This window comes from Balaenoptera ricei, chromosome 4 (genome assembly GCF_028023285.1).
Source record: "Balaenoptera ricei isolate mBalRic1 chromosome 4, mBalRic1.hap2, whole genome shotgun sequence".
NCBI classification, from domain to species: domain Eukaryota; kingdom Metazoa; phylum Chordata; class Mammalia; order Artiodactyla; family Balaenopteridae; genus Balaenoptera; species Balaenoptera ricei.
In genome coordinates this window covers 83,963,899-83,975,970 of record NC_082642.1, presented here as the reverse complement: position 1 = coordinate 83,975,970, position 12,072 = coordinate 83,963,899, and the positions used below count along the sequence as shown (strand labels likewise).

The following is a 12,072-nucleotide window of genomic DNA, read 5'->3' as shown; positions in this document are numbered from 1 at the left end:
TTCTGTCAAATCTAAGATTCCATGTTACCACAGAAGTCAGTGGAAATAAACAACGTTATGTTCTCTTAACTCATTTTCAGAAAGACTTGAGACATTACCCTATGCGTGACTTGCATTTTAATAGATTGTCAAAAGACATTCACTTACCTGAGGCATCACTTTGCAGGATCCCATAGAAGTAGAGACTCATTACACACCACAGAAGTCCCATCCTGTCAATATAAATACAAAGGTAAGGAGAGTACTTATTACTCTCAAGTGCTTAAATAATATTCGTGCATATGCATGCTGACTATTGACTAGGAACTGTTCTAAGAATTTTACAATATTAACAAACTTAGTTGTCAGAACCAACCAGTAAGATATGCTTTTTTTTATCCCCATATTACAGATAAGAAAACTGAGACACGTGTAAATAAAATACCCAAGATCCTGTGGCTAGAAAGTGGTAGAGTAATGATCTAATTCCAGTAACCTGGCTCTAGAACGGCCTCTTAATCACTGAACTCTAACTGCCTACTAAAAAAATATTTTTTTGGATTTTTTTCATCAGAGTTGAATTTCTGGTAGATGAGTTTGTTCTTATTACCCTTCATCAATTCTCTTGTTTATTCCCAACTGGAAATATTTTATAATCCAGACAGTTTTCCTTCTTAGTGATGAATAGAAAGTCTACAAATGCTGGATTCAGACTTGGTTTGCAGTCCACCATACTCTGAATTTATAGTAAGGGGAAATGTATAATCCTCATGCCCTGCTGTGCCTGCTCTTATCTTCTCATTCGAAGAGATGAATGATGAGGCTGAATTCCAATTTCTGTGATCTTTAGCCTTGCTGTTGATAACCAGCTGAAACAGCCAACTAGAAAGACCGATACCCTTATATTCGGTTGTGTGATCTTTAATGCAGAAGGGCTGGAGATTTAACAACTCTGTGAAATATTTCTTCCCCTACTACTCTAGACATATCTGGTCCCTGATAAAACGGCTGTGGGGTTATAAATACTGAAACCTGAATATTACTGATAAATTCCATACTTAAGACTTCCACTCTGTGTTTTGAACACAACAGCCAAACTGGGTGCTTACATTGGTCTTGGTAAATTGTCCAGACCATATTTCTAGTGGGTGACAGAGATGAGATTTATATCCACACCTGGAAAACTACAAGTCTATTATCCTAAACATTAGCCTATGTCACAAGTTTCACAACCACAGGAACCCAGTAGTCTAAAAAGGTCAAAGAGATATTTAATAAGTAGGGTAACATTAACAGCATTTGAAATGGGACATTTTTAAGAGCACTACACTGAAACAAAAGATACCTTTTGGACAGTACCAAAAGGTACGGTCCAAAATGGTACTGTCCAAGCAATCCAGAGTGTGTGGTCACTTTAAAGGATAATGCAAGTTTCCAACATCTGTCACCTCTCTTGACCACACATCACCAAAAATCTCTACTGTGCTTCTTCTTTAGCATGATTGTACACAAATCACAGGAGAGTATATTATATCTTAAACAACTATTTTATCTCAGAAATTAAACGTCTCTTTCTTAACGCTACCATTCCCTTCCAGTTCTTATACCATTAACTTAGGGAGTTCTCTCCATTAGTCATTCATTAATTCAATAAAACATGTATTGAACACTTTCTGTTTACAAGTCACTATGATATAATCACAGGGGTCTCTGGCATGCAAGATGTAGAGCTGTTGTCCCCAGTAGAGGAGATAAACCACATGCAAACCACTTCAGCAACATCAACTTTGAATAATACACATGCAGAGGCACTCTAGGATATTCAAAGGTTTATCGGAAGCTCTAGCATTAAGCAGACTCTAGCAGGGACTTAAAATGTGTACAAGAAATAACTGCAACACAAAGTAATGTGGTAAAAATAGTCAGAGACAGGCCAATAAGTGCTATTGAAGATTAGCCAAAGAAAGAGATTACTCCAGCTAAGGCAGACAAAGAAGACTAAACACAAGACATAGCTTTGAACTGAGCAAGAACTGGTTTGGAAATTTAGAATTAAGGCAGAAGAAAAATGTGGGGAAAAGAAACTCAGTGGAGAATAATGCTCAAAGAGGAAAGCATGGAACATAAATAGGAAATAGTCTATAAATAATTCAGTTTGACTCAAGCACAGAGTATTAGAAAAATAACTATAGAAGATTTTGTTGGAAAGCAGGGGGTTTTAGGATCAGAATATTGCAAGGCCTTGAATAGTAGGCTAAGATCTTAGGATTTCATTTAAACAGAAAATAGGGAATCACTGAAAATTTCTGATTAGAGGAATGATATGATCATCACATTATGCCATATGGAGAGCATTCTTCCAGGCATGTATTGGATGGATAGCCACTAAATTCTCTCTTATAATCACTGTGGCTCCTGAGTCATCACAATAATTGTTATCCTCATAGTTTTGTGTCATCTAAGAACTTGATTGACATTCCACCTATGTCCTCATCCAAGTCATTAATAAAAGTAATTAATCATTCTGTATAATCCTTGTCAACAGAGAGCAACCAGACATTTAACTGCCGATTCAGGGCAGGGTAATCTCATTTCCAATACTCATCTATGCTAAAGCACTCCAGCCTTCTAAATTGCTTTTGGCTATTAAAAAAAAAAAGCCTCACACCTCTAGATTTTCCCAATTTGCCTGTTTATAAGCTTCTGAGCTCCTATGGCAACACTTAGAAGACATTCTAATTAATGTGATTGAGAGTCTTAATTGCTAATTCCATGAGTAACTGGATTATACTTGAGGCAGCAAGGAGTCAGGTCACCAAGATAAAGCTAATCTAACTTGTGTGCAAACACAAATCCAGGGTCAGTCCTGCCCTGTGATGAATTAGAATAAAGCAGACTGAAAAGAAAATGTGATTTCGCAGGCTGGTTTTGACTGACTGAAGGTGTCAGTGTTAGTGTCTGGTCTGAAACCTCTCTGGGAAGACTGATTCATTTAACCTTGTGTTGCATTCAACCTCAGAATTTTATTATTGTTACTAGTAATACACTTTTTTTTTCTTTTTTGGCCACACGGCACAGCACGCGGAACTTCCCCGACCAGGGATGGAACCCACCGCACCCCCCTGCAGTGGAAGCGCGGAATCTTAACCACTGGACCACCAGGGAAGTCCAGTAATACACTTTTGATTCTTATTTCTTGTGGGGAGGGGGCGCTGGGTATTTTCAGACATGAAGAAACTGTCAGAAAAGCAAAGGAATCGGTCTAATAATGCATGGTTTCTCATGGTCTGAAGTACTACCTAGTTTTAGATTATTGTGATGGGGTTTAACAGCCCCTGCCCTTGCTTCAGATGATTGGAACCTACATATAATAAATTCCCAAGTCAGCCTTCCCTGCATTATCCATTCTGTTTACTATATGATTATTTTTGCACTTCCCCTTAGATATTAGTACTTCTCTCATATTTAATGCCATTGTTTCCTAGTATAGTGTCTGTACTGTCTAGCAAGAAGTTTCAAATACATAATTAGTTCTATGCAATCAACATAATGTTGGGACTTCCCTGGCGGTCCAGTGGTTAAGACTTTGCCTTCCAATGCAGGGGGTGCGGGTTTGATCCCTGGTCAGGGATCTAAGATCCCACATGCCTTGCAGCCAAAAAACCAAAAAACATAAAAGAGAAGCAATAATTCAACAAATTCAACAAAGACTTTAAAAATGGTCCACATGAAAAAAACCTTTAAAAAAAACCATGATGTTAATAATGATTGTTATCATATACTTTAACATCTATCCTTGCAAATCAATATTTCTAGTGTCTGCATTCTCTAGGGTTATTAAGCTTCAAGATTTCCTTACCTCTGGGTCAGCCCTGACCACTAGATTTTCTCACTGGGCCAGGAGATAACAGGCTGAAACTAGGTTTGCTACCCCAAGGCTAGTATTACCTCTGAATCACCATTTGCTCAGCCTTCCTTCTGTACAACAGCATTTCACAAGGCCACAAGACTGGATTCATCCATCAGTTTCCTAATTCCATATGCAGCTCCACAATCAGATCATAGGCACTCTTTGAATCCCAGCAACCTGGTTGGATCTTGGCCCTTCAACCTGGTGCTTATCAGCACTCTGTTCCAAGAGCCTGCATTTTTTTCCCTGTAAGGTCCTACTCCAAGCTGAATTAACCTCCTACAACCATGAAGCTTTATCTGCTTCATTCCTGGCTGACAGATACCCTTTGCTTTTACCTGCCCAGTGATACTTGGACATAAACACCAAGGCATAAACCCTAAATGGTCATCCCCAAATTGGCCATGCAGCTAAATTACTTCCTTGCGTCCTAATTCCATCTAGGTCTTTCCTTTACCTTCCTCTAACTTACTGATAAAGTTTGAGTGGGTCTTGCTTCTATGCCGACCTAAGATATAACAAACAAGCTTTTAAAGGACACAGGAGAAGTTATCAATTACTCCATTTTACAGAAAAAGAGACAGCACTTATTAATAAATCAGAGTTATTTTCTTCATCAATCTTTTATCTAATTTATAGCTTTTGAACCATAAAAGAATTCTTGTGCAGAATATTTCAGAATCTAATATTTATTAATAAACAGAAGTTTCAGCAAAGTAACACAGAAGGCTCTGAATCTGGGTAAAATGAAGTAAGCATACGCCACTTTGTCTTTCTTAATGAATGTAACTATAAACCTGGGCAGAGTGCATGGAGCAACTTTTTGCGGATTCTAAAAAGGAAAAATTAGCACATTCTTTTCAAGTATACATAAGCATTCACCACAATATTATGCACCATAAATAAAACCTTAACAAATGTTAAAGAATTCAAAGTACATTCTCTGAACATAGAATTAAACTATAAATATACATAAATAAATAAATAACAGGAAAAATCTCCAAACACTTAGAAATTAAGGAATATACTTCTAAATAATCCACAAGACAAAGACATAATCTCAAGGGAGATTAGGTAACATTTTGTACTGAACAAAACTGAAAATCCAACATACCAAAATGCATGGGATGCAATTAAAGCAGTGCTTAGAGAAAAATTTGCTGTATTAAAAGCTCACAATATAAAAAGAAGAAAGATCTCAAGAAAATCATCTAATCTTTCACCTTAAGAACCTACAAAAAGAAGAGAAAATTAAATCAAGCAAGCAAAATGAGGGAAATAATGAAGAGTAGAGATCAAAGATTTTTAAATCAGAAATAATATAAGCACAGAAAAAAATAATAGAACCAAAAGTTGGTTCTTTGAAAAGAACAATAAAATTGCTAAACCTTTAACCAGGAGAACCAACAAGGAAAGAATAACACATATCACTAATATCAGTAATAAAAGAGGGTACTTCACTACACAGGCATTATAACTGTCATAAGGCAATACTAAAAATTCTAGGCACATAAATTCCACAATTTAGATGAAATGAACCAACATCTTAAAAACCACAAATTACCAAAATTCACCCAAACCTATATTATTAGAAGAAATTGTATTTGCAGGTAGAAACCTTCCAAAAAATAAATATCTAAGCTCCAGATGTTTTCACTGGTGAATTCTACCAAACATTTTAAGGATTAATAACGTCAATTCTACATAATTTCTTCCAGAAAATAAAAGAGGACATAACGGTTCTCAATTTACATAATGAGATCAATATTGCTTTGATTACAAAACCTACCACAGACAGCTCAAGAAAACAAATTTACAGATATCCCACAACCAAGCAGAGTTTCTCCCAGGAATTCAAGGTTGGTTTCAGTATTTTTAAAGTCTGAAGAAGAAAAACCACATGATCGTATCAATTGATGCAGGAACAGTATCTGACAAAATTCAATATCCATTCACAATAAAAACTCTCAGCAAACTAAGAATTGAAGGGAACTTCTTCAAATAGATAAAAAACATCTACAAAAAACCTACAGCTAACATTACATCTAATATTGAAAGACTGAATGTTTTTCCACTAACATCAGGAGCAAGGCAAGGAAGTTCATTCTCAGTACTATTCAACATCATTCTAGAAGTCTTACCCAGTGCAATAAGGCTATTCACAGATGATATGATTTTCAACATAGAAAATCCTAAAGAATCTATTAAAAAATAGAACTAAATAAGTATGTTTAGCAAAGTCACATCATGTGTAGTCAACACACAAAAATTAAACATATTACTATAGGCTAGCAATGAGCAATTGGAAAGAATCTTCTTTTAAAAATACTGGTTACAATAACTCAAAGAAGAAATAAAATGCTTAGCTAAAAAGCCTAACCAAACATGTGCAAAATTGGTTGAAATTTACAAAACGTTGATAAAGAAATGAAAGAACCTAAATAGATGGAAATGTGGTTGGCAGGATGGCTCCCAATGCTAACCATGTCCTAATCCCTGGAAACTGTTATGTTACCTTACTTGGCAAAATAACTTTAATTAAGATTATGGACCTTAAAATAGGGAGATTATACTGGATTATTCACATGGGCCTAATTTGATCACTATGAGCCCTTAAAAGCAGAGAACTTTCTCTGGTTAAAGTCAGAGAGATGCAGCAGAAGGATAAGCCAAAGAAATGGGAAGCTATAGGCTTTTGATGTTAAAAGATAAATGTAGCAACATATTTTGATGTTAAAAGATAAACGCACAACATATCATGGAATGCCAGTGGCCTTAGAGAACTGAAAGAAATCTCCAGCGGACAACCAGTAAGGAAACAGTAACCTCAGGCCTATAGCCACAGGGCATAAATTCTGTCAACAGCTTTGGAAGTGTGTTCTTCCCCAGAGCCTCCAGAAAGGAACACAACCTTGCTGACAATTTGATCACTTTGACTTTAGCCTTGTAAGGCCCTAAGCAGAGAACCAGCTAAATTACACTTTACCTGGACATGTGATTCACAGAAACTCTGATGTGATAAATGGATGTTGCTTTAAGCCACTAAGTGTCTGGTATTTATTACATTGGTAATAGAAAATAATACAAGAGACATACCAGACTCATGGATTGTAAGACTCCACATAGAAAACATGTCAATTCTCCCCCAAATTACTTAACAGACTTAATGAAATTCCAGTCAAAAATCCTAGCAAGATCTGTTTATAGATATAGACAAGTTGATTCTAAAATTTGTATGGAAAGAGAAATGCCTTAAATATTGAAAACCATTTTGACAAAGAAGAATAAAGTTGTAGGAATCATACTACAAACAACCCAATTTTAAAATGTCAAAAGTCTTAAAGAGACACTTTACCAAAAAAGGATATTTAGAAGGCAAATTAACACAAAAAAGGATGTTCAACATTATTAGCCATAGGGCAGTGAAAATTAAAGCCACAAAATGAGATACCACTAAACACCTTTCAGCATAACTAAAGTAAGAAATATTGACAATACCAAGTGCTGAAAGGAATACAAAACAACTGGAACTCTCCCACTGCTGAGACTACAAAATGGTACAGCCTCTCTGGAAAACAATTTGTCAGTTTCTTATTAAGTTAAGCACATACATATCATAGGATCTAGCAATCCCATTCCTAGCTATTTACTCAAGAGAAAGGGAAACTTATGTTCACACAAAAACCTGTACGTGAATGTTTATAGCAGCTCCATTATTAATTGTCAAAAACTAGAAACAACTCAAATGGCCTTCGAGAGGGAGACGGATAAACAAACCTTGGTACATCCAAAAACTAGATGCCTGCCAGCAGTACACAGCAATGAGCTGTTGATAACAACTGGGATGAACCTCAAAGATACTGTGCTGAGTGAAAAAAAAGTCAGTTCCAGGAGGTTACCACCATCCAGGTCCATTTAAATGACATTTCCAAAACGACAAAGCTAAAGTGACAAAGAACAGATCAGGGGCTAGAGGTAGTACAAGGGTGACTGCAAAGGGACAGCACAAGGGCATCGTTTGGGAGACAGAACAGTTCTGCATCCTGATTGGGGTAGTGATTAAATAAATGAGTCTATCCATAAGTTAAAATTCATAGAATTGTACTTCCAGAAAAGTCAATTTTATTTCATGTCAATTAAAACAAAATATGTTTAGGTGGCGTGATTTTTTTTTTTTTTAAACTCCACAAGTGATTTGTGAACCCCTTTAGACAGTTTAAATAAATGAAAGCTGTTTTAACCCAAATTTGGCTTCTATTTTCAAAGGTCACTTTGAAAATAACACAGTCCTAACGTTAAGTACGAAATGTTCCCAAAAAGTCTAGCAGTAGAGGAACATGGAGAGATCAATGCAACTGTTCTAACTTTCAGCACATCAAGCCAGTGCTGCTAACCTCGATACAACAGAGGACTCAAAGTTTAGAAAACATGAGCACAGTCTGCTTAGATACTGCCTTCCCCTTTCTTATTAAATAGCTTCAAAGTGTTTGGAACTCTGAGAGGACATATGTAACATAATATACCACCACCTGCCACCTTTAGAAGCTTGGAATAGAATGTGAGCAGGTTGATTTCCTTTTGTCCTTTAATATTTTGAATAGCAACATGCTCAGTGGGGTGAGGGAAGAAATGGCATCATTAAGTCTCACCCTTCACAAGAGGGAACTAGAACTAGGTTTTCAGTGGAAAGTGCAATGAACTTGGAGTTCTAAGTTTCACTGTATGATCTTGGACAGCCTGGCAGAAGAGGAGAGAACTATTCACAGCAACCACTTACAGTTATAAGTGGTTGGTTACTGTCTTGATGACTAATTTAAAACTGATGTGCTAAGCATTTGTGGACACTTCTTAGGGCAGGAAGAGTGTTCCAATGTACCTTCTCCCTAGTAAGTGGACAATTTGATGACTAAGTATTCTGTGCTTATGGATACTGAGGCTGGAGTTTGCATGGGGTGAAAGAAACTAATATCTACCTCATCAGTTTGTTAGGAGAACTGTACTTGATAATTCCTGTAGAGTACTTAGCACTGTTCAGGAACATAAATAGCTCTCAGCAAATTCTGGTTATCATTAACTCTTATTAAATGAAGTCATATATGAGAAACACTTCAGAAACTGTGGAGCTGTAGACAGATGTGAGCTACCATTAATATCATTTACAAAGAATAGACTAAGTTACTTGGTTCAAGTTGACCATTGACCATTGGGCAAAATGTGCCATGTCCTACACTTTGCAGGTACTAGGTCCCAGTTCAGTACTCTGTTCCCAAAATATTTCAGAAAAGACAGTCGTGGTTTTAAGTCGGGCCTCTGCACCTGACAGAAAAGCCAAGATGGTTATGATACACTCCACAAAAAACTTGAACTTGGAAAAATCATGGTCCAGATGGTCTCACTTCTCTAGTCCTCAAATCCCTCACTTACGAAATGAAGTGAAAACCTCTGCCCTGATATCTCATAGGGCGGTTGTAGAGAATCAAATGATGTGACACGTGGAAGAATTTAATTATAAAGTGTTAAACTAACATAAAGTGTCATGACATCGGTTTTTATTACGAAATGTGATGGGCTGTTTTGTTTTGTTTAGATTTTAAAGAATTTGAAGAAGTGGAGATCTTAAAGTCAAAAAGAAAATAATGTTACAAATTGCTTAATTCAGATCACAACATGGATTACCTTTGGTGACATTGCCAGGGAGGAGCAAGAATGAGGCTTCTAAGGTCTGGTAACGTTCTATTCCTTAGTCAGGTGATGGTTACATGATGATGCATTTGTAAAAATTCAGCAATTTGTACATGTAATATTTATGTACTTTAGTGTTAATATTCTATGCTTCTGTAAAAAATATGGAAAAACTGTTGCTTGATTGAAGTTAAAAGGTGGTTTAAAACAACAAGGAGAGGTTAGAGAAAGGTATAGGATAACAGTATAGTTTTTTAAAACAAGAAAGCAGCTTAAAATCCAACACAGAGTGAGAGAGAGATATCTCAGAGCTCTTCAAAGCTGTGGGGGGAATTTTTAGGATGAACCTCACATTCCTTCTAATTCATTCAGCAAATATTTACTAAGCTGTGGATGCAGTCTGAAGGAGGAAGAAAGGTGGAAACTTCCCCTGTTCTCATGGAGCTTGCAGTCCTGAGGCGTATAAACGTCTAGAGTCTAAAGAACGGGGCTGCAGCAGAAGCATTTCACAGCATGTGAGAGTATAGAGGAGGGAGCGGCTCACTGGGGAAATGTGATGTTATTTGAAGTTAAAGTAGAGAATTAGGAGAAATTTAAACCACCACGGACACAAAACAGTCCTATCACCTGAAAGACTAAGATCTAGTCACCTCCAGGTTAGGAAATTCATTACTTTTCTCAGCATAGGAAAGCTTCCTAACCATCTGAGATTTTCTCCCCTTAAATTTAATACAACGACATTGCCACCAATAACCTCTTTAATTCGAACGGATAGTCTGAAGATCACGATCCTGTCTGGGAGGCTGTCTAGAGAGAGATACCATCTACACACGGTTACAGAGGCCACAGGAACAAAACTGCAGCCAAGTTTTCATAGATTTCTCCATAAAGACTGTATGCTCTAGCTTTTGAGTATACAGAATTGAGTTAGTTTTGTTCAAATCAATAAGTATTTATTGAACTCCTATTTCATACACTTTAATAGAAACTGTGTGGTATACAGAAATAAACACACAGCTCTGATAATCATGGATTTCATAGTTTGGGAGCAAAGTCAGACTTAGAAACACAAAATAAATCGACAGAAAGAAAAGTAGAGAGAAAAGAACAAGTAAATGGTCGAGGACAATACAATCACACCAAAATGCATGATGCAAACTATCATATCCCATGGTGAGCATTCTGCCAAAGGACCATGTGACCAAATGATTCTGAAAAGTAATACGTCACGTAGCTATTTCTTGTAGATTCACAATGTACATTAGTATTCTAAAGGCTCAGGTCATCTACCAAGCAAATATTGTGGTTGACTTGTTTTAACCCAGCATTAAACCAAGTTATCTGGCCGTGAACCCCTTTTTGATGCATTAAGACTCTTAGGGTTCCATTGGAAATACTGAAGTAAATAGTGAAAGCCCTAATTAGGGAAGGAAGAGCCCCAGCCCAAATTCCCAGATCAATCTTCAGTCCATAAGATGCAGATGCTTTTCAAAATCAACCAACTCCACTTGAGACTAAACCAGGGAAAGAAATGAGTCCTAGCTTTCCCACAGCTTCACCTCCCCTCTGCAGCCTTTCCTGGTTCTCTCTTGTCTGGCCACTGGCTGGAAATATACTATGCTTTCTCTGAAAACTCAGTTCAGGTATCTGTATCTCCCTTAGAGCCCTGAGAAATTTTTGTCCTAATCTGTTTTATTTAGGTTTTTCTCTTTTTACCTCCCTTTTTGGGCTAGGACTCCAAGTTTGTGCCCACGTTATATAGTCCAATGCCATTACATAATAAACATATATAATTATAGGGCAACTACTAGGTGGTAGAAAGAACATCTCCCCAGGATACAGTCAACCTCTGTTCTAATTTGGTGTTGGTCACTTTGTAACTTTGCTCCCTTGGATAATTTACTGAATTCCTGTGGAGCCTAGTATCCTTATCAATAAAATAGACTAACAAATCCTTACCTCATAGGCTGTTATAAGGATCCAATTAGATGATATTTATGAAAAAACTTTATAAATAGTGAAGTATGATGCAAATATGAAGCACTGATGTTTTTATTTTGCACACGTATTCACATGAACCCTAGATTCTTCAGCAAAGCTGAAGGCCATGCAGAGGATGCGGCCTCCTCCAGGAGTGGGTCTAAACAGATGTCACTGTGAGCTCTATGACTCCCATCAAAATCCACTGCCTAAAAAGTGGAACTGTTTTCAGAAATTAGACTTCAATGGGTCTAAGTCATCCTCGGCCTCACAACACCAAGTCAGTTGTCCTTTCACAAGAGCATTTCCCTGTGTCATCCCCCTGCTTCCATCAGAGAAAAAAAGATTGGTTCGCTAGAGATCATCTATCAGAATGGAACTTCACCTGCTCCCCTATTTAGGGACCTGGAAGTTTCAGTAGCTTCAGCTATTCAAACAGACCCTGCAGCACTCAGGGGCTCCTTATTCTCACTTACACAGAGAAACAGGAGGGATGAGTCCCAGGTCCTAGTCCTGCTTCT

At 37.1% G+C, this 12,072-nt stretch overlaps 1 protein-coding gene across 3 annotated transcripts in view; it reads right to left on the bottom strand.

Moving 5' to 3' along the window:
• The window catches only part of IL1RAP (interleukin 1 receptor accessory protein), a 130,295-nt gene that overhangs the window by 87,089 nt on the left and 31,134 nt on the right, over nucleotides 1-12,072 (bottom strand). For all 3 annotated transcript variants that reach the window (XM_059922079.1, XM_059922080.1, XM_059922081.1), the window contains exon 2: nucleotides 148-212. In XM_059922079.1, coding sequence (XP_059778062.1) covers nucleotides 148-211 — 64 coding nt within the window. In that variant the 5' untranslated portion in view covers nucleotide 212. The remainder of the gene's footprint in view (nucleotides 1-147; nucleotides 213-12,072) is intronic.